General features: G+C 46.5%; 1 protein-coding gene across 3 annotated transcripts in view; it reads left to right on the top strand.

Moving 5' to 3' along the window:
• The window catches only part of LOC107382087 (transcription initiation factor TFIID subunit 4), a 154,077-nt gene that overhangs the window by 24,322 nt on the left and 103,110 nt on the right, over positions 1 to 26,645 (top strand). For all 3 annotated transcript variants that reach the window (XM_054732611.2, XM_054732610.2, XM_054732609.2), the window contains 3 exons: positions 1,722 to 1,925; positions 10,277 to 10,343; positions 11,842 to 11,956. In XM_054732611.2, coding sequence (XP_054588586.1) covers positions 1,722 to 1,925; positions 10,277 to 10,343; positions 11,842 to 11,956 — 386 coding nt within the window. The remainder of the gene's footprint in view (positions 1 to 1,721; positions 1,926 to 10,276; positions 10,344 to 11,841; positions 11,957 to 26,645) is intronic.

The raw sequence follows: 26,645 nt of genomic DNA, 5'->3' as shown, positions 1-26,645 counted from the left end.
TGTTATATTCACAACATCGCTCCACCAAAACAAAATAATGAACTTGCGATCGTTCATATCAGCCCATATTCTCTGTACTTTCTGTACTTTTCTGACGTGCTTTGCCTCAGCTGAGTTCATAATCTGTGCCCCGGTGATTTCAACTCATTGCTGCTGGAGCGCAGCGCAAATTAAGCTTTTTATTTTATTTTTTTGCGTTCGGTAGATCCCTTTGGCTGATCGTTAGAAAGTAGGAAATCTAGGAAACATTTTCTCTGGAAGACGGTGAAAACATGCAGCATGCAGGAAGGTTAGAGAGAGAAAGGGCCGGAAATTATTCAAATAAAATCAAGAAAACAAAACAAAGAGCTTGAAAAGAAAAAAAAGTAGGTAGATTTATCCCCAGTAGACATTTTTACCAGTGAAAAGCAATAATATATAAGCATTTAATATTTATACATGTGATAGAATCAGATCACCCCAGAAGTCAGTCCCACATCCAGGGCCGTATCAAGGCATTTGGGGACCAAGGCAAATATAGGCTTGGAGCCCCCCCACCACCTCACTCCCTGCTCAGTTAATCTAAGATGGCGGCGTGTTGAGAGTACAGATTGTTGTTGCTTTTATTTAATAAACAATCATTTTAAAGCGCTGTTATTATATCTGACTGTTTTTAACAACAATCCTAGCTCAGACACCACATCACTTTCCACATATATGTCATGAGCTCACTGAGCGTCACATGACCAGATTCATACTGAAGTTGTATTGGTAAAAGTAACTTAAAGTAATGCAAAAATAGTGTAATGCCTTACATTTTAAAATCTGTAATATTGTAATGTAATGAATTACTTTAAAATGAGGGTAACAAGTAATGAATAATGCATTACAGTTTTGAAGTAACTTGCCCAACACTGAACGTGAATGTGATAATTGACCCGCACTTGTGTAGCGCCTTTCAGAGTCAGGGCTCCAAAGAGCTTTATACTAGAACTAGTTCCTTTTCGTTTATTGGTTTTACATCAGATCATTGAGATGAAAACATATGAAGTTATTGTAGAAAACATCATGCATTAATTAGCAGTAGAGTTATAGTCCCTGTTAACTTTGTTTACAAGAGAGAAAACAAGGTCGGGTTTTAAAGTGTTTTTGTCTGCTGCAATCACAGCTATTCACAAGCATACGGAGTCCCTATGGCGGCTTAAAGTCCTTGAAAGTGCTTGGATTTTTGATAAAGTTTTTGAATTTGATTGTAGAACACTACAGAGACAAGGATGTTAAATAAATTGTGTTGCGCATGCTAATGCTAAAGCTAAAGCTAATGTAGACCTTTACCAGTATAAGAAAGTAGTGGATACTAACCTTGAAGACTCTTGAAAAGTTATTTGATTTAAAATTGGATGGAAGTAGTCACACACACACACACACACACACACACACACACACACACACTCGTCCGCGCAGCCACCAGACGTTAACTTTAATGCAAGCATTCATCTTAAAACTCTATGTGGGCACATTTGGAAGTTAGCTTTTGTAATTACCAAATAGTAAAGTTTCAAGTCATCATTATAAAACACACTGAGTAACATGAGTTATTTTTCTCTAATAAATCCAGGTATGGTCATGTGTCTCCACTTAGGAACATTTATTGCGATAACCTACAACATTAACAGTGTCGTATTTTTGTTGCCTCTGTTTTTCTCTGCAATTGTAACTTCTGACCTTGTTCTCAACAACAGAAAAGCCTCCCGGCCCTCAGGCTGTCTCTGCTGAATAGTCAGCAGTCCCTGACCCAGCCCCTGCAGCAAGGAGTCAAACCAGCGGCCGGTGGCACCCCTCCTGCTGCCATCGTGGCTGGGCCGGCTGTCCGCATACGGCACCCTAACAGCGTCAGCACCACCGGTGCGCTGCCTGCTGGGACGCTCGGACACACAGCTGCTATGGTATGTACAGACCAGACCAGTTTGGACTTTAAATATGGCGGCCATGTTTCTGATATCTATGCCGCCACTGCTCTTCAGATGTTCTTCGTTAATTGTTGTCATGTTTGTGAGAAATCAGTCAAAATTAGTTTTAAAATTTCCTGAAGATGGAAAAAATTTGACCCACACAGACCTGGCACTTTGTTCTGCTGTAAAGTGTTTACTGCAGTGTTCAACAGTGTACCGATGTCGTTCTATCAGATATTCATCTACCGAAGGACCATACCCACCAGCTGTCGTCTTCTGACTGGCTAGCAGGCTTATTAACAAACACGGACAGAGCACTTGGACCAATTGACAGAAATAAAATCCAAATGTTTATGCTCAGTTAAAGATATCGGCCAGAGGCAAAATTCCTTTGAATGGCGTAAAGAAGTATTAAAACCTCAGATGACAAAGGTTTTGGGATTTTCACGGCTGGAATTTTTAGAAAAGCTGATGTTTGTGACCGGCGCGGGAAAAGCAGAAACTAACTTCCGGTCTAAGCCCCGGGCAGCTGGTGACGTTTCACATGGAGCTCTGCTGAAACCGCTATAGTAAACAACGCCCGACTCCGGTGTTTCTGCATTAGGGTTACAGCAGAACAACGTGTCATCAGTCAGGTGAGGCTTCTGAAGCCTCTGCTAGTCAGTCAGATTAGGGTTTTCTCTGGGATACGGCGACAAGAACAGATATTGGATTACCGTAGAAGTTCAACCAAACTCCGATCCCGCTAGCTGGCTATCACTACCGGAGGTGCAGACGTGTTTTAGACCTGATTTGACCATCAAGGTGGATTCTGTTCATCTTCAGAACCAAAATCGGTACAGTTTGTTTACTTTTGTTCAATATTTCTTTTCTGTGCTCCACCGGGAGCTCCAAGCTGACGAGTTCTCAGCTGGTCTTAGCTCCATCATGTCCCAATATAGTTCAGTAATCTACAGATATGTGTGCTGCCAGTTTTACCGCTCCATGTATTTATTGATATAACTCTGGAAACTATGCAACTAATAGCTTACCACAATAAATCTTCCTGATGCTGGAGTAACTCCTTAGTTTGACTCGTTTGCACTAATCCAGGATGACACTGAAGATCTACTGGTCCATGGAGGACCTATTGTTGATATGGGGATCATCTTTTCGATTATATCTGTGTGTCGTAGCTTTCCCAAATGACTTGTTTTATTCCTTACCGGAGCTAACACGGTTAGCAGTGTTGCTGCAGTCATGCTAACAGGAAGTAGCGGTGCGGTTCTAGATGGATTTATAGATGTAGGTTATTATTTTAGATCAGACCTATGTTATTTAAAAATGCGTGTAGGACATGAACATATGACTCAGACCTTTTGCTGCAGCTGTAAACGCAGTTTTCCATAATAATTGAGAGCACAAAAGTAAACAAAATACAGTTATTCACAATACTAGCAACAGCAGCTAGCTTGTTTTACGTGTTGGAGTGACGTATGTAGAACACACTTCTTCACTCGCTGGAGGAGAGGATTTTGATTTTCTGTAATGATTTATGACAAAATTCTTTAACAAAATGAAAAACTGAACCCAGGTCATATTTGTATAGATGGTAAAGTGTATTTATACTGAATTTCTACAGTTTTAATGCCTTAGTCTGGCCACTACCTTTAAACATATTTATAATCATTATTTGAAATCTTCTTTATATTTTAATTTTTTTGTTTCTGAAGCGCCTCGTGATTTTTATCTTGAGAGGCGCCGTTTTAAAGATCATTTTCTTTCTTTCGTTACTCACAGCGGTCAGTAACTTGTCCAAGCTCTTTTTTAATTCTAAGGTCATTTTTTGTGTCACTACTTTTTACCTACCACCCGCCTCTGGTCAAAAGCCTTTTTCGTCCACGTTTGGATGCTGTTTGGTCGAGATGTTCACTTGGACCCCTTCGTTTACACCGCTGCCTCCTGGATAACTCCACATCTGAGAGCGTTGCTGGCATCGACTTGTCGTCCTTGGACGTAGAACCTTTCCCTGGAACAAATATACGCCCTACCCTTGCTCTGCTACACACTGAAAATCCACTCTTCCACCTACATACTGTAGCTACATCGTAGAAGAGTTAACCCCACTAGCGTGTGAATGTGTGCGTGAATGGGTGAGTCACCGCTTGTGTTGTGAAGCACCTTGGGGGGTTGTAGAACAATCATAATTGTCATCTCATTGAGCAAGTGTAGCAGGAAAAGTTGTGTTGTTTAACCAGTGTGTGTGCAGGTCCTACACCATCTGTGACTTACCAGAATGAAAATACTCTGGAAGGTGATGTTTGGTCATCTTATAGCTGTGATCCAACGAGGCTTTGTTAGATACTTGGTCTCCATGGTTATGCTGCCAAGCAGCAAAACGATGGGAAGTTAGCCCGTTTTCCATCTTTATTCCCCTGGTGATCACATGTTGCACCCCCCCCCCCCCACCCCCCCACCCCAACAACTGGGCTTCATTTAATTCATTTTCAATAACATTTGAAAGGATATGTCCAGAGAATAACAGTAAAAACTACACATTGTCCCTTGAAGCGTTTACAACTTGGATTGTTTAGTTTACGTTCTGTTTGAACCGAAGAGCATCTGAATTCCTGGCCGCTGTACGTGTGCGGCTACTGCTGCTGTATCATAGAGATTTTGTTTTTATTACCTAACCCTAACGGGAAGATTTATCAATGGAAGACCCAGAGCTGAGTCTTATTCCGTTTATTACATCTTATTACTGTAATCACTGGTTTTCTTCTTCATCCTTTCTTGAGCGCAGTTTTCTTCTGCAGCCTGATGAGTTTCTCCTTACTGGATTTGCTTGATACAAATTAAAGGTGCACTATGTAAGAATTCTACTGGGAAATGACCACAAAACAATCTACTGTCTCAATCGTGTTGGATGGAAGGTTATACTGAAACAGATTTCATTCTCAGCCAGCTGGGGAGTTGTCAGTTTTTCTCCTTTAAAAAAACAACAAAAAAAAAAAATAACAGAGGTTCGTAGTTACCGTTCACACCGAATTTTTTGACTTTTGACAAATCTGCAGTGAGCTAACGCTGCAGCGCAGGCTTTTGTAATTCCACACTTGCAGGCAAAAAGCTCCAGAGTTGTTTAAAAGAACTGAAGCCAGTAAACAGGAGCGACTCAGAAGTTATTTCTGGTTCCCCCAAGAAGCCACGGCATATTTTTGCTTTACTCTAATATCAGGTGAAGCAGGCTGGAGGCTAACGTTGAGCTAACAATGTTAACGGTGAGTTAGAAGCAAATAGTCCACTCAAAAAATATCTTAAGCTACCATTTCAGTCACTAACAACTTTATATTGCAGTGAAGTGTACTAAGGTGTTTAATAGTTTTGTCAAATAAAAGCTTCACCAATCGCCGTACCTTGTATTATAACAGGTAAAACTGGCAGTTTCTTTGAAAATGCACAACCATAGTGTGTGTGTGTGTGCGTGTGTGTGTGTGTGTGTGTGTGTTTTCATGAGACAGAGGTGGAGAGATGGTGAGAAAACTAACAGCATGTTGTGGACGTTGGCTGCAGCCACCCTATAGATGTTGAACTGACCTGAGGCTGACCCAGTTACCTTACTTCACCCTTCGGTGGTTATGGAGGTGGGGGGTGGGTACAGTGAGAGAAGCTGCTGGAAAGGAAAGGGGGGGATGTACCTCGAGTAACTGATGAAGAGAGAGACGGTGGTGAAATAAAAACCTAAAGAAAGCATAGAAAGTGAAAAAAACGCTCTGGTTCCCTCACTCCATCTTTAATTTGGACCAGACCAGTTTCAGTCTAACCTGATGTAACCTGTCTGCTCCATAGAACACACGCACGCACACACTAATATGTTACAGGTGTGTTTTTAGAGAAGCTGTTGGTTGCACTCTGCAGGTTCTCTGTACTTATTATCAGCTGGAGCATCTGCTCATGGGCAGAGTAAACCCAAACGCCACAGACTCTGTGGGGAAAACAAAGTCAGATGCAGAAGAGCTCATTTAACTTTCTCTAGATCAGGGGTCTGCAAGCAGTGGCTCTGGAGCCACAAGTGGACGTTTAGCCCTTCCACAATGTCTCCCAATATGGCTGACTAGAAACCATATAAGCTAACTCATGCTTTTAAATATAGATATTAGGGATGAGCCGGATACCCGTTTCAGACTGGTATCCGGTAAGGATAAAGCCTTTCTGACGAATACGAGCATGAACTGCGCTGCTCTGGGTGGCTGCATGTTGGAGTAGCTCTGTTGACTATATGTAAGTTTTGCCTTTTCTTGGACATTTTTTCTTCTAGTTTCTCAAGAAAAACTGTATTTTTTTTGTGGACATTTTACTTTTCTGTTTCTGGTGCTGTGAAGCTTGGAAGATTTTTACTGCTCATTTTTAGCTTTTTTTCACTTTTTGAGCATTTGTTATGATGCGTAACCATGACAACAAGCTGGTTTACAATCTGGAGCAGCTGATTAACATTGGGAAGGCTGAAATAATACCCCAACTGAAGCCACAAATCCCAAATGAGCTAAAACGCAAGAAGCGTGGGTGCAGAGCGGGAGCAAAACGGAGACAGAGAAAGAGGAAATTCAAAACATCTCTTCCATTGATCATAATGGGCAATGTGAGATCACTGGCCAACAAGATGGAGGAACTCCAAGCCCTTTCGAGGACTCAGCCAGAGTTTCGGCAGTTTCGGAACCGCTGGAGGAGAAAATGCAAAGAAGGATTCTCCAGAGAATCAAGAAAATGATGGACAACCCTGAGCATTCTCTTCACAAGACTGTCCGACAACGGAAGAGTGTCTTCAGTCAGAGGCTTCTTCAGTTTGGCTGCAACACTGACCGCTACTGGAGATCCTTCCTGCCAACAGCCATTGTAATATACAACAAATCTTTGATGACTTGATTATTATTATTATTCTGAACTACTACAGCAATCAATTTCCCTCTGGGATTAATAAAGTATTTTTGATTTGAATTGAATTGAATTGAAACAAGTAAAACTCGTAAATATCTGTAATCGTGCTGAAGGAAAATCCTCATTGGGTAACTTGACTGTCTTCACGCTCTGTGATTGGTCAGTCACATAGAGCGCCCGCCCCTCCCTACACACAAAACTCTGCAGCTGGGAGCTCAGTACGGCCCGTGCATCCACACACACACACAGACAATAACGGATCTCTCTGTGCTTGCTTTATTGCCTCTGCTCCATTTTCTCTCTCTCTCTCTCTCTCTCTCTCTCTCTCTCTCTCTCTCTCTATGTATTCATTCATGCACTTAAATATTAACGTTCTGATTTTATTGAAAAACTTGTTCTGTAATAGTTCCTTTACTCTTGTGATCAATTTCAGACTTAGAATAATGTATTGATGTAGACCACACCCACTCCCAGATAAACCACACCCACTTCCGGGTTAGGCCACACCCACACCGAGTACAGATAGTGGTGTACTCGCTCATCCCTAATAGATATAATAGAAAATATAGGTTTAAGCAACTTTTCTGTTTTTCCGTAGAACAACAAGTTAAAGTAGAGCCTGGGGCACACCGGAGGCTATCACTTTAAAGCGTCGTGCCGAGGCACAGAAGATAGGCTCCAGTTCTATCTCAAGTGCCGCGACGCGGCTGTTTACAACATTGGGGAGTACTTTACAACAGACATTACGATGGAGAATGGCTTTACGGCACAAACTCAACAAAATCCTGCCGCAGTTTAGATCATTTTAAAGTACTATTGATCTTAAAATATTCAAATAAATAGCGTACTTATCCATTTTTCATGAATTCGAGTCTCACAAAACACTACGGCAATTCTGATCACGTATAAACAATAGAGTCACTTCCTGCTTTCTGTTCTCAAGTCCCACGTGATGTTGTGGCTATCGCGCGACTTTCCCAGAAGTATTCAGCGGCGCGACACGTCTTGTGTGACCACTTCTCGAAATCTGCGGCGCGGCCGCCTCCGGTCAGTGAACTAGTCCTTTAACGTTTAAGGAACCTTTTTTTGATGTCCACTCATGGGAAGAATCTCAAAATGTCATAAAACCACAACTTAATGTAATGTTTAACGCATCACACCATGGAAAACACCGTTTGAATGCAAGATGAGGAGTTCAGCTTTAGCCTTATACCCTCTGCTCATAATTCTCCAACTTCTTACCTTTTTTTTTGTTAACTGTGTCGCCAGCTGGCCAGAGGTGTTAGCTATCTCTGCCTATTATGAATGTATTTTCACCCTTCCCTCCCACTCCTGCAGACCCCTGCAGTGGATCTCTGGGAAAAATAGCCTGTGTCTTTTTTCAGTTGCTTGAACAGTAATATAGCATGTGTCAGGGAATGGAAAACAAGGCTAAAAAATATGCAGCAAGAAGCAAACTGGTAGGAATGGATGGTTGAGCCAGAGGCTCGGCCCGTAGCTGCCACCAAGAAAAGAAGGGACTCTAATAGCCCAGCGTGGTCCGCCCCCCTTCCTCTTCCTCCTCACTTTGCTTCCTCTCCCTCTACCACCACCACTTCTTCTTCTAAACCACCATTTCACCGAGGTCCTGACTTCACATTGTTTCTGTGTTTTCTGCAAATATAGGTCACGCACACGGGGAGAAAGCCCTTCAGATTTTTTATGCCTTTTTGACCATTTTCATCACCACACATAAACTTTTTACTATTTAACAAAAATAAAATCCATAAACAAAACCCCAAACTGCCTCATGGCCAGTTTCCTGCCCTCCAGCAGTCAGAGAAAATAGATTTTATTTTTTTCTTAAAGAATGTCCTGAGGGGTCTCAGAAATGAAGCTTACGTACAGAATTTTACTTATTTTTTACTTTGTAACTTTTTTCAGATCATATGGAGTATGTGTATACGCACACACACACACACACACACACACACACACACACACACACACACACACACACACACACACACACACACACACACACACACACACACACACACACACACACACACACACACACACACACACACACACACACACACACACATACACACACACACACACATATGTATATATACACACATATGTATATATATGTGTGTGTATATATATATATATATATATATATATATATATACATATATACATATATATATATATATATATACATATATGTGTGTATATATAAATATATATATATATATATATATATATTTACACACATATATATGTGTATATATATGTGTGTATATATATTTATATATACATATATATATATGTATATATATATATGTGTGTACATATATATATATATATATATATATATATATATATATATTTACACACATATATATGTGTGTAAAAATATATATATATACATATATATGTGTATATATGTGTGTGTGTATATTTGTGTAAATATATGTATGTTTGTGTATATATGTATATATTTGTATGTATATATACACACTATATGTATATATATATACATAGTGCACATATATATATAAATATATATGTGCACTATGTATATATATATATATATATATACATGTATATATATATATATATATATATATATATATATATATATATATATATACATGTATATATATATATATAGTGCATATATATATATGTATATATATATATACAAATATCTACATATAAACATCCATCCATGGTCTGAACCCGCTTTGTCCATGTAGATTTGGGGGTGGGGGTGGGGGGGGGGGGGGGTCCTGTGACTATGGTGTCTTTTTTTGTCAAACTTGTTGAAATTAAAATTTCCCTGTGCTAGTGAACTACTGTGACCTTTTTACAGAACTGTTTCCTCCAACGCTCCTTGCTGTCTGTTTTGGTTTGAGAGGGTAGGGCGACGGTGGCACAGGAGTTAAGTGCTCGCCCCGTAATCGGAAGGTTGCAGGTTCGAGCTCCGCTCAGTCTGTCGCTGTCGTTGTGTCCTTGGGCAAGACATTTAACCCACGTTGCCTGCTGGTGGTGGTCGGAGGGACCGGTGGCGCCTGTGCTCGGCAGCCTCGCTTCCTTCAGTGCGCCCCAGGGCAGCTGTGGCTACATCGTAGCTCATCCCCACCAGTGTGTGAATGGGTGAATGACTAACTGTGATGTAAAGCGCCTTGGGGGGTTCCAGGACTCTAGAAGACGCTATATCAAATACAGGCCATTAACCATTTGGTGACGAAGCGTCTCTGTTTTTGATTGGTTGGGATTAAGTATTAAGCTACCCAATAGTCAAGAAGAGGACATTTTCATTGACCCATTTGTGTTCTATTTTGCTGTACGTCCATAGATCGATGTATGTTGTTATTAAATTATTGTCCAGGCCTAATATTTTGTATATATATATATATAATCTTTTTTCCTTGGGGGTGAAGACTGGAGGGACTGTTGGTGGACAAGTCCGGATGCCCATGGTGATCACTCAGTCCATCAGACCACAAGGTGAGATGTTCTTCGAGCTTCTTCAGCCACATCGGTCCTTAGTGGGTTTGTTAGTTAGACCTTTAGGCCGGTTCACATGACTGAATTTTTAAACTGTTGGACACTTTTCAACGCAAGAGAGACCCCACACGAGGTGCTAAAACATTACAGGTCCAACATTGTGTGGTGTCTGACAACATGGCTAAAACTAGACACAAATGGATTTTCCTCACCAACATTTCCCAGGAAATCTCACAAAACCTCCAAAGAACAAACATGAACTTCAGAGTTACCAAACAAGGTGGAGGAGGAGCGTGCAGCGGGCTTCTGTCACCTCGCTTTCTGATCAGCTACACGTCAGATCCAGTAGGCGACATGCTTGTTTGTTCTTGGAGTCACAGATTTATGATCGGAGCGGGACCGAGCATACAAGAGCACTCGTACACACCACATATGCCAGGAATATCTGTTAAGGTTATCTTAATTTGGTGCATCCTTAAAGAGCAAGTCACCCCCTACCAGAGTCTTACCCAACCAGCACTTCCTGTTTGAAATATGCATCAAAAGGTGGTGTTGCCTGGCAGGCTGAGAGGGTGGCGCTGCAGCAGTGATGGACAGCGCCATCCCGGGAGGATCGGGTGTAAAAATCGGCATAAATATCTTGCTTAGAAACGTTTGGGAACAAAAAATGTAAAAATGTCCTGAAATTGCATAATAGAGAATTTGATCTGATTTTAGTTGAAGAAGCCTGCAGACATACCCATGGCGGTTGTGATTAGTGAACGTGAGAATGTTCCCTCAGCTGGAGGACGTGTAAACAGGCTCAGAGAGAACAGGTGTTTAAGCTGCCCCCCCCCCCCCCCCACACACACACACACACGTCTGGTTATAAAGCCTCCTCAAACATTTGTGCTGCTGCTTACTCACTCTGATTCACAAACACTCTTCCCACAGAAGCCCACAAATATCGCCTCAGCACCAACCGAGTATAATGCTCCCCTAAGAGAGTGGTGTGCTCTCAAGTGGTGTGTGTGTGTGTGTGTGTGTGTGTGTACACAATCGGAGGTGCATACAAATTTGATCTGCCCCCTTCCCTGAGACTGCCTGCAGTGAAAGATCTGTAAGTTGTTTTATGCCCATAAATTGGAATGCGGGGATAGTTCTAAAAATACTTTTCTGCGCCTCCTGGCTGAGAACATGCCTGTTAAAATCAAGTTGAAATTCACTCTGGCAGTCCCCGTGCCTCTCCGGAAAACGTGTCTCGGAGCAGGATGCGGTTTAGGAGTGTAAGGAAAGCCGGTGAAGCACAGTGATATTGACAGAGCGACGCTCTCTGCAACCAACCTGGGGAGAGTACACCCCCCCCCCCCCCCCACCACCACCACCACCCTTGTGAGGATGGCTGTGGCAGCTGAAGGTGGAGCACATGTGAGGCAGATAGAAGGGGGCATTTCAATGATAACATTATCGCCATTCCTTTTGTTTAACATATTTTTTTCTTGTTCCTGCTCCTTAACAGGCACAGTGGGGAAGGGAGCCATCATTCAAGCAGGCAGAAGTCCAATGGGCCTGCCTGTTCAGATCTCTGCCAATCAGAAAAACAAGCTGAACGACCCCGGAGGAGGCTCTTTCAGGTACATCTGCATGTTGTTTCTGTTGGCCACCACATGGGGGCAGCATTTCACTAAGCAGCTCCTTCTTGACTATGGGCTGCACACTACGCTAGAGCTGTGAGTGTCTGAGCTGGCTGCCTGCCTGAGCGACCAGCTGGATGATCGGTGGTCCTCTCTCTCGTCGCTCCCCAGCACATAGCAACGCACTGCCAGCCAATAGATCACCCTCAAAGCTCGCCCTCTTTGTGTCAGTGTCACACCTCACTGGCAGGATTGCAAATGAGCTAAATCTTAATTTAGAAGAAGGATAATTGTGTCCAGATGGTTGGAATTTCTGGATGTGGGTATGAAAATACCTTTTGGTGAAGTCACACACACGCAGCATTGTGCCTGCAGCTTTGCTCTCTCTCTCTCTCTCTCTCTCCCCTCTCTGCTTCTGCTGGGCCTTTGTCTCAAAACACAAAAGACCCCTCGCCCACTCGCTGGCCTTTGTGCTCTGTGATGTGTGTGAGCCTCTGCGTGCTTTTTATTACTCTGTGTTTGCGCAGCATTTAGTCTGTATGTATATGTTTGCATTCCGCTCCTGCTCGGGCGCACATGTGCTCCTAATCTGGGAGTTCAGGAACATTTGTGCTGGGCTGGAAGGTTCAGGACGACCCCGGTGCGCCTGGGCCAGAGCCAGAGCCAGAAGAGTCTGGGTCGTGCGGGCCAACGGGTTCATGGTAATGGCCACTGTCTCCTAAGGGCAAAGGCAAAGCCCGAGGCTCCGATTGATAAACCGATAAATCTTTAGCTGCGTTGGTAATTAAGCTGTCAGGCTCGTTTGTTACTGACGACCTCTTCCTCCCTGCGGTGATCGCAGTGGCCCATCACACACGGATGCACGGGTTCATCATAAGCCCAATGACACCACGGTCCCAAAAGAAACACACCATAATCTTCTGTTAACCCTTTGACGCATGAATTATGAAATCTTCAACCATGATTTTTTTAAACTATTTTTTTCATTCATCTAAGTGTGAATGAAACAAATTTCAACAAATATTTCTTGTAACATTTAATAATTTATAAATAATTCATTACATGTTCACCTCGGTGGACAGCGTGCGTTCTAAACATGAAATATGTCGGCTTGACTTACTGAAGTCCAAATGGAGGGGCTCAAATGCGATAAAGTCTTCAACAGCTGTGCTCAAAGCTGCTTTCCGGAGTTTTCCTCTTTCAGAAATTATGTATAATTTGTCAGAAATCCGTAGAAGTGGTAATTTTATCATGTACCATGGACGTAATTTTGGGGGGGGGGACAGGGGGGACATGTCCCCCCCACTTTTTCCAAAGTCAAGTTTCGACCCCTGCACTTTTTACCATCCAAAAACAATATTACGCTATATTAAATTGACACTGGTTGAGCTCTAGGACCAAGCGGAAAACAACCGTTTGTGTTGAAGCCTGTTCCCCATTAGAACATACTGTAAAGATACCCCCCCCCCCCCGTGTCCCCCCCACTTCTAAAGTGAAAATTACGTCCTTGTCATGTACTGTGATATAATATAAGCAATACGTCTTTTGTTTTTTGCTAAGCACGCCCCCTGCCCCGCAGAGCTCCGTGCAATAGGAAACTTGGGTACCGACCAGAACTAACCAATAGCGTTAGAATTCCGCTTTCAAATTTAAGGAATACCTCGGCTGATGCAGAGTTGATGAATTTTCACGGACAAGAAAGTCTCTAAAATTTAAATATATGAAAACACAACATGACATGAGAGTAATACTCGTAAAACAACGTGTTTTAGCGGTTTGTCGGCTACAGAAGCACATTTATAAAACAGAAACGTGAAGTCGCCGTCTTAAAAAAACAGAGGAACAGCGTATTTGTGTGATACGCTTCTCAGCCACTAGATGGTGCCGTCGGATAAGAGAAGCTTTAATAGCAAAAAATAATACCAATTTTTGAGTACCTGTCCACTGTAGCGATCGTTATGCATCAAAGGGTTAATAATGTTTCATACAAGTCAAACAAACCGTTAGCGTCCCCCTGTAATTATAAACACCTCCTAAACCTGGTTGGTGGTGTCTGATTTTATGTCAAATCAAATCAAATCAACTTTATTTATACAGCACTTTTCATACAAAAAATGTAACTCAAAGTGCTTTCCAGATTAAAATGGCCCCATATATCCCATATTCCCAGTACAGTTCCCCTCCCGCACCCAACTTCCAAAGTGGACAAACAATCACCCGCACACTCGTCCATGCACACACACGCACACACACACACACACACACACACACACACACTCGTGAACACCAGAGGAAACAATAGGCTGAGTTCAGATGGGTCAGGTAATGAACGACACATCATCAGCGGAGCCATCTGCCTCGACAGCAACAGATCCACGGCAGCAGCCAAGACACCGGCCCATGACGCCCAGTGGCGTAGGGCAGAAACCCCCACCAGTGCCCGGGCACTACCCGAGGAGCGCCCCAGCCGCCGCCGCCCCTGACCACCGGCCCCAAGGCAGAGGGCTCCGCAGAGGAAACACTGGAGGATTTAAGATATATAACATATAAAATAATAAAAGCTAATAATGATAAAAAGTAACAGATAAAAAGTGATTATAAAGACAGTAAAAGAAAACATAATCATGTAAAAACACTAAGATGTAGATAAAATGATAAAAATAATTAAAAGAGATAAATATGTATTTATAGATAAATAGTGATCAGTTAAAAGCTAAGCTAAAAAGGTGGGTCTTGAGCCTATTCTTAAAAGCCTGGACGTTCCCTTCTGCCCTGAGGTACTCCGGCAGCCCGTTCCAAAGGCGAGGGCCGTAATACTTGAAGGACGCCTTGCCGTGGGTGTGAGTCTTAACTTTAGGGATAACTAGGAGACGGCTGCCAGAGGAGCGCAGAGGCCGCGAGGGTTTATACAGTAAAAGCATTTCTGAAAGATAAGAAGGCCCAAGACCATTAAGACACTTAAAAACCATTAAAAGAACCTTAAAAGCAGTCCTGAAACAAACGGGGAGCCAGTGCAGTGATTTTAAAACCGGAGTGATGTGCTCCCACTTCCTGGTCTTCATCAGGACACGTGCTGCTGAGTTTTGTAAACTTATGAGTTTCTGGTTGCTGTTTGTGTCGCGGCTCAGCTCAAAACGACAGACGCAGCTTTAGCTTTGGTTCTCAGCGGTGGCAGCAGCTCAGATACCTGGTTTATTATTTATTTTAAATTCAAGTTTTGTAATTCAGATCAAGCCACCGTGGTTCTGGTTTTAGACGTAACTCGAGTGTAAGCCGGAATGGAAAGGTCTCCGAGCCGGTTACCTGAGCTTTTCTCTGGACGTGGTGAGGGCTGCTGGTTCCTAAAGCCAGCGCCGCCTCACCGGGCTGCGGCTGTGTTCGAAAAGTCATGAGCGGAATTCTCAAAGCCAGTCTTCTGGATCTCCTCAGGTGGGTCGCTCTCGTGTCCAAGGTAACGACGCAAATTTAGCTTGGAACTTTAGTTCCTGCAACTGTGACACAACTTCTAGAGGTGACCGCTGAATGGAACAAAATAAGCCACATGACATCATCCGCACCACATGACCCAACCAAATATGAAAGGTTGTGCTAGAGTGAAGCGATTCAGCACGATTCTAACAAATATCTGGCATATTTTCTCCAACTGGTCCTTATCCCAGTGACATACTGGGATAACCTGGAGGGAAATACGATCCCGAGCCAGTCTCACACACCGTCGGGTCGCTGCCGCTTCTCTCACCTGCTACCGCGTGACTCATCTAACGCCTCGCCGTCTTCACACCGCCGCTGAGAACTGTAACTTTAGGTAACAACTCGTCTGTGAAACGAAGTGGCAGATGTTTACAGAAAGGAAAAGGAAGTTGCCAAAGCGTACGTTTGGGTTGCTAAATCATCTAAAGAAGTCGGTGTTTAAACAACAAACCGGGAACTTGTTTGAAATACGAAAATCTTTTGGAAGCAACTATTTCGCCTGCAGTTTTTAAAGAGGCCTGAATGCTTTAATAAAGCCTGACCGCGCCTGTTTTAGTAGAAACACACAGAAATGAGGAGTTGGCCTGGTGAGTCAGCATCCACCAGCCTCCTCTCTCCTCCACCCAGCCTGCATTGTGTTCAGCTGCAGCCTGGCTCTGATGCGTGGACGGCTGTCACTCTGAACCGCTGGTCCCGACGGGCCAGCTGTAGCACAAACACACACTGCAGGGCTTGTGGGGTTTCCAGTGTAGCTGTGTGTGTGTGTGTTGTTTACAGTGCAGAGTGAAAGCAGCTGTCTTTGTGCCCCCCCTCCCAACCTCATCCCGTCTCGTCTCGTCTTCCTCCGCTTATCCGGGTCCGGGTCGCGGGGGCAGCATCCCAACTAGGGAGCTCCAGGCCGTCCTCTCCCCGGCCTTGTCCACCAGCTCCTCCGGCAGGACCCCAAGGCGTTCCCGGACCAGATTGGAGATGTAACTTCTCCAACGTGTCCTGGGTCGACCCGGGGGCCTTCTGCCGGCAGGACATGCCCGAAACACCTCCCCAGGGAGGCGTCCAGGAGGCATCCTGACCAGATGCCCAAACCACCTCAACTGGCTCCTTTCGATCCGGAGGAGCAGCGGTTCTACTCCGAGTCCCTCCCGAATGTCCGAGCTCCTCACCCTATCTCTAAGGCTGAGCCCGGCCACCCTACGGAGGAAACTCATTTCGGCCGCTTGTATCCGCGATCTCGTTCTTTCGGTCATTACCCAAAGCTCATGACCATAGGTGAGGATTGGGACGTAGATCGACCGGTAAATCGAGAGCCTGGCTTTCTGGCTCAGCTCCCTCTTCCCCACGACAGATCGGCTCAGCGTCCGCATCACTGCAGACGCCGAACCAATCTGCCTGTCGATCTCCCGATCCCTCCTACCCTCACTCGTGAACAAGACCCCGAGATACTTAAACTCCTCCACTTGAGGTAGGACCTCTCCCCCGACCCGGAGGTGGCAAGCCACCCTTTTCCGGTCGAGAACCATGGTCTCAGATTTGGAGGTGCTGATCCTCATCCCAGCCGCTTCACATTCGGCCGCGAACCTACCCAGCAAGAGCTGAAGGTCAGAGCTGGATGAAGCTAGGAGGACCACATCATCCGCAAAAAGCAGAGACGAGATTCTCCTGCCACCAAACTCGACACACTCCACACCACGGCTGCGTCTAGAAATTCTGTCCATAAATGTGATGAACAGAACCGGTGACAAAGGGCAGCCCTGGCGGAGTCCAACCCTCACTGGGAACAGGTCCGACTTACTACCGGCTATGCGGACCAAACTCACGCTCCTCTGGTAAAGGGACTGAATGGCCCTTAACAGAAAGCCACCCACCCCATACTCCTGGAGCGTCCCCCACAGGGTGCCCCTGGGGACACGGTCATAAGCCTTCTCCAAATCCACAAAGCACATGTGGATTGGTTGGGCAAACTCCCATGCCCCCTCCATCACCCTTGCAAGGGTATAGAGCTGGTCCACAGTTCCACGGCCAGGACGAAAACCACATTGCTCCTCCTCTATCTGAGATTCAACTATCGATCGGACCCTCCTCTCCAGTACCTTGGAGTAGACCTTTCCAGGGAGGCTGAGGAGTGTGATCCCCCTATAGTTGGAACACACCCTCAGGTCACCCTTCTTAAAGATGGGGACCACCACCCCGGTCTGCCACTCCCTAGGAACTGCCCCCGATGACCACGCAATGTTGTAGAGACGTGTCAACCATGACAGCCCTACAACATCCATAGCCTTGAGATACCCAGGACGAACCTCATCCGCCCCCGGGGCTCCGCCGCTGTGTAGTTGTTTGACTACCTCAGCAACTTCTGCCCCCGAGATCGGACAGTCCATCCCCAGGCCTCCCAGCTCTGGTTCCTCCTCGGAATGCGCATTGGTGGGATTGAGGAGCTCCTCAAAGTATTCCTTCCACCGTCCGACTATAGCCTCAGTTGACGTCAGCAGCTCCCCATCCCCACTGTAAACAGTGTGAGCGAGTTGCTGCCTTCCTCTCCTGAGGCGCCGGACAGTTTGCCAGAACCTCTTTGGAGCCGATCGATAGTCTTTCTCCATGGCCTCACCAAACTCCTCCCACGCCCGAGATTTTGCCTCGGCAACTGCCACTGCTGCACCCCACTTGGCTATCCGGTACCTGTCTGCTGCCTCCGGAGACCCACAGACCAGCCACGCCCTGTAGGCCTCCTTCTTCAGCCTGACGGCTCCCCGAACCTCTGGTGTCCACCAGCGGGTACGGGGGTTGCCACCACGACTGGCACCGGCCACCTTACGACCACAGCTAGCAACAGCCGCCTCAACAATCGCAGAGTGGAACAAGGCCCACTCGGACTCAATGTCCCCCACTGCTCTCGGGACGTGGTCAAAGCTCTGCCGGAGGTGGGAGTTGAAGACCGTCTTGACAGGTTCTTCTGCCAGGCGTTCCCAGCAGACCCTCACTATGCGTTTGGGTCTGCCAGGTCTACGCGGCATGTTCCCTTGCCATCTGATCCAACTCACCACCAGGTGGTGATCAGTTGACAGCTCCGCCCCTCTCTTCACTCGGGTGTCCAAAACATACGGTCGCAGGTCAGATGATACGACTACAAAATCTATCATCGACCTGTGACCTAGGCTGCCCTGGTACCAAGTGTACCGGTGGGCATCCTTATGTTCGAACATGGTGTTCGTTATGGCCAAACTGCGGCTTGCACAGAAGTCCAATAACAAAACACCGCTCGAGTTCTGATCAGGTGGGCCGTTCCTCCCAATCACACCCCTCCAGGTCAAGCTGTCATTGCCCACGTGAGCATTGAAGTCCCCCAGCAGGACAATGGAGTCCCCTGATGGAGCACTATCTAGCACTCGTCCCAGGGACTCCAAAAAGGAGTCAGCATCCACCAGCCTCCTCTCTCCTCCACCCAGCCTGCATTGTGTTCAGCTGCAGCCTGGCTCTGATGCGTGGACGGCTGTCACTCTGAACCGCTGGTCCCGACGGGCCAGCTGTAGCACAAACACACACTGCAGGGCTTGTGGGGTTTCCAGTGTAGCTGTGTGTGTGTGTGTTGTTTACAGTGCAGAGTGAAAGCAGCTGTCTTTGTGCCCCCCCTCCCAACCTCATCCTCCCTCTGTAAACACTCAACATCCGCTGTAATCACTGGCGAGCCAGCGGAGGCCCTTAGCCTTTTGCCAACCACCAGCCCCAGTCCTCAACCCCAGCTCTGTCCTCCTCTCTGGACACCACTGACATAAATACAGATGGACGAAACGTCTCCACCTTCTTCTTCTGTTGTTGGAAAGTGAAGCAAAAATAGCATGTGTACCTGGGATGTGGAGCTGTAAGCCCCGCCCACTCACCTGCCTACAATTATTTAAAACAAACCGCTAATTGCTGCTTAATGCACATGAAAAAAAATCTAGTTCAAGTTACAAAAACGTGAATTGTCATTTTTAAAAACTATTTGTTGTCTACTGTTATTATAAAACTAAATATTTTTATAGCATGTAATTCTCAAGCAACATAATTGCAATGAAGGAAGAAATAAAATAGGCCCTTGCCACCTGAAGATCCCCCACCAGGAGGCAGTAGACATGTAAAGGACTGGATCTGACAGGTTTCGGATGAAGGTACTAATACTGATACTCCGTCTGGATGCTTTAAGTGAGCCATACTTAACTTTTTCATACAAGCTATAGTTTTATGATCTATACAAATGATATATAATACATATAATTTTTCTTATCACAATAAGAGACATTTTCAAATGGCTCAAAGAAGCATTTAATTCCTGTTTCAAAACTCTGACAGAAACAGATGGATGGTTTTTATTAACGTTTGGAGTGTTTATAAAGGCAGTAGACCCACATGGCAGCACGGAAGGCTGCAAAAAGTTAATACATGTAATTAGCATAATGTGGCCCCTTTAAGTTTACCAGTAGTTTGATGGGAATTTGTCATGATAGTCTAGAAGGAGTTATATTTTCCCTAAAATAACTGTAAAAAATAACTCACAAATCAAAAATGTTCACATGGAAGTATGACTCGGATTAATGTTTCCAACGAGGGGGGAATGGGCTTTTGTGCATGCTGCACCTGAACTGTGGAATGCTCTATTGATGCATGGATACCGATATTTATATCACTGTAATGGTTACCCACTGTAACAGATATTTGCCAATGCCGATATTCTGACAAATAATGCTTAAAAAATCAGCATTTTGTGTAGAATCAAAAATTTTAAAGCTGAATTTACATTATTATGTACACAGCATGTCACACCCTGTCCTGTCTCCCCATTCTGTTCAGTCCTGTGTCCATGTTGATTGTTCCCACCTGCCTCTCGTCTCCCAATCACCCAAGGTCCCAGCTCCTCCTGTATTTAAACCCTGTTAGTCCATTTTGTCTGGTTGGCTCATTGTTTCATTGTCCAGCGTGTGATCATTAAATACTTTTACTCGTGCTGGTTTGTCTGCCTGCCTGCTTCCCTCACCTGCATGTGTATCCTTGCATCTGCTTCACTCACCGCCACGCGCTGACAGAATGAGCCAACCCGCTAAAGGATCTAGCGGGGAGATTCTCCCCTGGGAGTGCCTGCTCCAATTTCTCTCGGACCACCGGCCGGCTTCTCCTCCTCTGCCGTCGCCTCGCCGTAGACGCCGCCACCGAACTTCAGCCTCGGCAATCCTCTCCACCCTCCCGGAGCCAGATGAGAGGTTGGACCGGGAGACGCTGCCAGACCGCTCCTGCTATGTGGGCACATGACTAGCGGTGTGCTCCCCCGGAGTTGGCCCACGGCATGGGGAAGGATACCGGGCTCCACCGCAACCCCGTGTCCCAGGATGGAGCCGCGAGCTCGCCACTGCCCCGGCTCGGCGCATCAGCTTGGACCCGCCCCCAGTCAGACCAGCAGTCCCGTCTCCGGTCCACTCAGCGCCTCCGTCATCTGCAGGCGGAGGAACCACGCCTACAGCCCAGCTGACAGAGCTCGCCGGTCTCCAGGCGGAGCTTGGCCGGATCCGTCAGCTCGTCAGCCTCCAGGAGTTCCAGCTGGACACCCTATCCTCCCCGAATCACCAGGAGAAGGTTTCAGTCCAGTCAGCAGCTCCCTCGTCTCGGGGCCAGAGGAGCAAGACCGCGGTCCACCCAGCAGAGCTTGCCGGTCTCCGAGCTGAGCTGGCCCAACTCCATCAGAGCCTCAGTCTCCAGGAGCTCCAGCTGGACAATCTGTCCTCCCTGCTCTCCCAGTTTCCGGCGCCACCAGTTCGGTCCGCTCCGGTCCCGACGGTGACCCAAGAGGCTCTTCCCCCGGGCCGGTCAGTCCAGAAGTCGGCAGCTCCTCCTGCAGCAGCTCCGCCTCCACTCCCGAAGTCGACGGTTCAGGTCCAGAAGTCGGCGGTCCAGAAGTTGGCGGTCCAGAAGTCGGCGGTCCAGAAGCTGGCGGTCCAGAAGTCGACGCCCCCGGACCAGAAGTCGACGCCTCTTCCAGTCCTGTGGTCGATGCCTCTTCCAGTCCTGCGGTCGACGCCTCCTCGTGTTCTGAAGTCGACGCCTCCTCGTGTCCTGAAGTCGACGCCTCCTCGTGTCCTGAAGTCGACGCCTCCTCCACTCTAGAGGTCAACGCCTCCTCCACTCTAGAGGTCGACGCCTCCTCCACTCTAGAGGTCGACGCCTCACCCACTCTAGAGGTCGACGCCTCCTCCACTCTAGAGGTCAACGCCTCCTCCACTCTAGAGGTCGACGCCTCCTCCACTCTAGAGGTCAACGCCTCCTCCACTCTAGAGGTCGACGCCTCCTCCACTCTAGAGGTCGACGCCTCATCCACTCTAGAGGTTGACGCCTCATCCACTCCAGAGGTCGACGCTCCCTCGTGTCCAGAGGTCGACGTTCCCTCGTGTCCAGAGGCCAGAGGTCGACACTCCCTCCAGTCCAGAGGTCGACGCTCCCTCCAGTCCAGAGGTCGACGCTCCCTCCAGTCCAGAGGTCGACGCTCCCTCGTGTCCAGAGGTCGACGCTCCCTCCAGTCCAGAGGTCGACGCTCCCTCCAGTCCAGAGGTCGACGCTCCCTCGTGTCCAGAGGTCGACGCTCCCTCGTGTCCAGAGTCCAGAGGTCGACGCTCCCTCGTGTCCAGAGTCCAGAGGTCGACGCTCCCTCGTGTCCAGAGGCCAGAGGTCGACGCTCCCTCGTGTCCAGAGGCCAGAGGTCGACGCTCCCTCCAGTCCAGAGGTCGACGCTCCCTCCAGTCCAGAGGTCGACGCTCCCTCCAGTCCAGAGGTCGACGCTCCCTCCAGTCCAGAGGTCGACGCTCCCTCGTGTCTAGAGGTCGACGCTCCCTCCAGGCCAGAGGTCGACGCTCCCTCCAGTCCAGAGGTCGACGCTCCCTCGTGTCTAGAGGTCGACGCTCCCTCCAGTCCAGAGGTCGACGCTCCCTCCAGTCCAGAGGTCGACGTCCCCTCCAGTCCAGAGCTCGACGTCCCCTCCAGTCCAGAGGTCGACGTCCCCTCCAGTCCAGAGGTCGACGCCGTCTCCAGTCCCGTGGTCGACGCCGTCTCCAGTCCCGTGGTCGACGCCGTCTCCAGTCCCGTGGTCGACGCCGTCTCCTCCAGCCCGGAGGTCGACGCCGCCGCCTCCAGGCCAGGGGTCGCCGCCGCCACCTCCAGCCCAGAGGTCGTCGCCGCCGCCGCCTCCAGCCCGGAGGTCGCTGCCGCCGCCTCCAGCCCGGAGGTCGCTGCCGCCGCCTCCAGCCCGGAGGTCGCTGCCGCCGCCTCCAGCCCAGAGGTAGTCGCCGCCGCCTCCAGTCCAAAAGTCAAGGATGTCTCCTCCAGTCCAAAAGTCAAGGACGTCTCCCTTAGCGTCTCTGCCTCCGGTCGCCGCCGGTCCTGCCCTCGCCAGACGCAGGCCCCCAAGACCCCGTTGTTGCTTCCTCCTCTGCCACAGACGCAGGCCCCCAGGAGCCCGTCGTCGCCTCCTCTGCCTCAGGCGCAGGCCCCCGGACTCTACTGGTCCCTGCCTCCTCTCCATCGGTCCCTCTCGGCCCTCCCTCCGGGTCCCCCTCCTCCCGCCCTGCTCTATGTTCATGTGGGCATCTGGAATCCGCCCTTTGAGGGGGGGGGGGGGGGGGGGTACTGTCACACCCTGTCCTGTCTCCCCATTCTATTCAGTCCTGTGTCCATGTTGATTGTTCCCACCTGCCTCTCGTCTCCCAATCACCCAAGGTCCCAGCACCTCCTGCATTTAAACCCTGTTAGTCCATTTTGTCTGGTTGGCTCATTGTTTCATTGTCCAGCGTGTGATCATTAAAGACTTTTACTCGTGCTGGTTTGTCTGCCTGCCTGCTTCCCTCACCTGCATGTGGATCCTTGCATCTGCTTCACTCACCGCCACGCGCTGACACAGCACATACATTTACGCCTCTGAAATGATTACAATAACTGTCACATGACTAAACAAATACACATCACCCCCACCCTCTGAAACAGATAAACAAATGGAAACAAGATGGAAAAAATATCGGCTGTTAATATCGGCCCAATTTTATTTATCGGATCGACACCGATTTGTTAAAAAATGACTGACACGGGCCGATACTGATATATCATTCATCCTTAGAATGCTCTGCCCATCACAATCAGCCAATCACCTACAGTTGTGGTTTATAAATCCAGGCTTAAAAGCCACTTTTATAATCTCTCTTTTAAATCATGAACTAGGTTATATTTAACATTTAAACATTTAGGGCTTTTTATCTGTTTTACTGATTCATGCATCTCCACTATGCAATATTTGAGCTTTTTTAAAATTGTTTTATTGGTATTTTATCTGGTTTCACTGACTATTTGAATTGGCTGATTTGATGTCCTTTGTTTGATCTTTAAAGGTACAGTATGTAAGAACATAGTAAGTTTTTTTTTACAGTGAGAAAAACTCAGAAGACTCGTTTTCAGTCATTTTGGAAGGAAGGTTATACAAAAAAATAGTTCAAATCCAGCTGGCTGCTGGATTGTCAGTTTTTCTCCTTTAGAAACAAAGGAAGGAGGGACGTAACTACTGTTTACCATCAGTAAGTGTGGGGGTGCCGTGTCTCCTGCGAGCTAATACTGAAGCTCCCACAGTTGTAATTTTATGATAGCAGGCAAAAAGCTCCAGAGTTAATAAAAGTGGCTGCAGTAACCAAATGTTGCCACAGGATGTCATTTTTACATCATTTCTACATAATGCACCCTTAAAGTTTTGTTCTTTGTTCTACTGGCTTGTTGTCTTATTACTGTTACTAGTGAGGTGCTTTGGTCAGCTCATATGGTGTTTTTAAATGTGCCCGATAAATAAATTGGTATGGTACTCGGCAATGAAATGTTACTCCCCCCCTGCACACACACACACAGAGACACACACATACAAATACTGATAATTTATTTTTCTATTAGCCAATGCTAATATTTATACATTTTACTCACAACTTTTTTAAATTTTGAGATTCAGACACAATGCCCCGTCACATTAAATGGAGGGGGTGGGACTTAACAGTCGGGGAACAAGCCACCAGGGGGTGCTTTAGTTCCATTTTGGCTTTTACTTCCATGCTGCTGTCTTGTGTCTCGTTACTGCAGATGGCATGGCTCACGACTCAAGGGGCTAAGTTTGATGACTCAAAAGTCCACCAGCTCTTTTCCATCATTATGCTGCTTTCTTGGTGTTTTGCTAAGAGAACTCAAACAAACAAATATGTCTTCGTCAGTTTAGCTACCTTTCAAAACACAGTAAATTAGATTGCTTTCATTCAAATGGTGGCTCTCCAATGAAATAAAAAAAAAACACTCGTGGTCTGGAAGTATTCTTTTATATGCACTCAGCAGAGCACCATTTATAAATAATCTTCTGTGCAGGTTTACAAACTGCATGTGGGTGGCTCACTGAAATAATTACAGTCATTTAACAAACATCATACTGTATTTAGCTTGCTTTTGGCTTCTCTCCTACCACCACTAAAGTCATTTGGGTCATGAGCACATAGCCAATGAGCTGCCCAGTGAATCTCAGGCTGCCTGAAGCAGAATACCTTACTCCAGTGGCGCATGTCTCAGCATAGACGCAAGAGCGTGCACAGCCTGGGTGTTAGTCACAGGGATCAATCAGGGCCCCCTGCTAGGGCTCAGAGACCTTTATCCACAGGAATATGGAGGGGGTGGTGGAGGGGGACACAAGAAAACTGAAAAAAAAAAATACATTTATATATAACCCATCTGCACACACACACACAGGCACCCTCTAAATGGCATGTGCAGTCCTCCCACCACCTATGGCACGCCCTCGCTCAAACACAAGCTTGAAATGGAAACAGCATGCATATGTATCGGTGTGGCTGCCGGCTGCGTGTCCCTGAGCCAATCCAAACCAATGACAGAGAGGCTGCTCTTTAGCTTCCACAGAAGCTAATTACATCTTTGCTGTATTAGCGTAGAGGTATAGTCAGGAATATTTTACATCTCATATTCCATTCCCTCTTATTAATGTCAGTACATATGATATTTGTATTTGATTTCAGCCTTGGTGCCTCTCAGAATCTTTAGTTTACTGTTGGATTTTGTGTTCTCTGGTGTCGTATCAGGCAGGATTAAAAAGAACACCACGTCAAGACGTAAAATGTATTTGATTGGCTTTTTGGGACTTGACTGTTATCCCTGCAACAAAATAATCAATTCTCTTTAATGCTTTCACCAAAAAGCAAATGGTGGGAGATAACATTTTTGTTCTCACGTGCTTGCATAACTGTTTCAGTCTGTTACAAAATAACTAATAAACTAATAGTTGAAAATTATTTTATGGAGACTTTTAAAAAGTTTTCATCTGGTGTGCATCTATAGCTTAGAAACTTGGATTTCAGATCAAGTGAGGCATTAGTGGGGTTGCACCAGTATGAAAATTTGGACCAATATTGATTTTTGAAATTAATACTGCTGTTATGGCCGATAACCAAAATGATAAATATTTCCCACTTTTAATTATTCTATCAACCCATCCATTTTCAGCTACTTATCCGGAGTCGGGTCGCATGGGGCAGCAGCCTAAGCCGAGACGCCCAGACTTCCCTCTCCCCAGCTACTTGGGCCAGCAACTCTGGGGGAATCCCAAGGCGTTCCCTGGCCAGCCGAGAGACATAGTCCCTCCAGCGTGTCCTGGGTCTTCCCTTGGGTCTCCTCCCAGTTGGACGTGCCCGTAAACCTCGTGCCTTTCTACATTGTTTAAAAATGACCAGATCACCTACATTGCTTGTCTGCTTTAGTTAAACACTCCAACATGCCAACCGCCACAACCTCCACCTCATGAATTACTCAATGCCAATGGCAAAAACAAGGAAGTAAACACTGGTTGTCAGTATCAGCCCAGTCTTACTTTTCGGACCGATATGATGTGCACCCCTACTAATGGATTATTACCCAACCGACTTTATAGATATTGAACCAAAACTTGGGTGACTCCAAGACCGTCCCAACCGACAACTGTAAACACAGTCTGTCCCGTCAGCAAAACCTCTCATGAACCATTGAGTGGATTTTAATTGAATGCACATTCACATTGGAGTCCTCTGACTCTGAAAAGCGCAATTCAAGTGCAGGCCAGTTAGCATCACTGGCACAATTCACTTAAATTCAAGATGTTTGCCAATGAACATTTGTAAATAAAAACATGGTGACAGATGGCCACAAC

The sequence above is a fragment of the Nothobranchius furzeri genome, chromosome 9 (assembly GCF_043380555.1).
Source record: "Nothobranchius furzeri strain GRZ-AD chromosome 9, NfurGRZ-RIMD1, whole genome shotgun sequence".
In the NCBI taxonomy this organism is placed as follows: Eukaryota; Metazoa; Chordata; class Actinopteri; order Cyprinodontiformes; family Nothobranchiidae; genus Nothobranchius; species Nothobranchius furzeri.
This window is presented reverse-complemented; position numbering and strand designations above follow the sequence as displayed.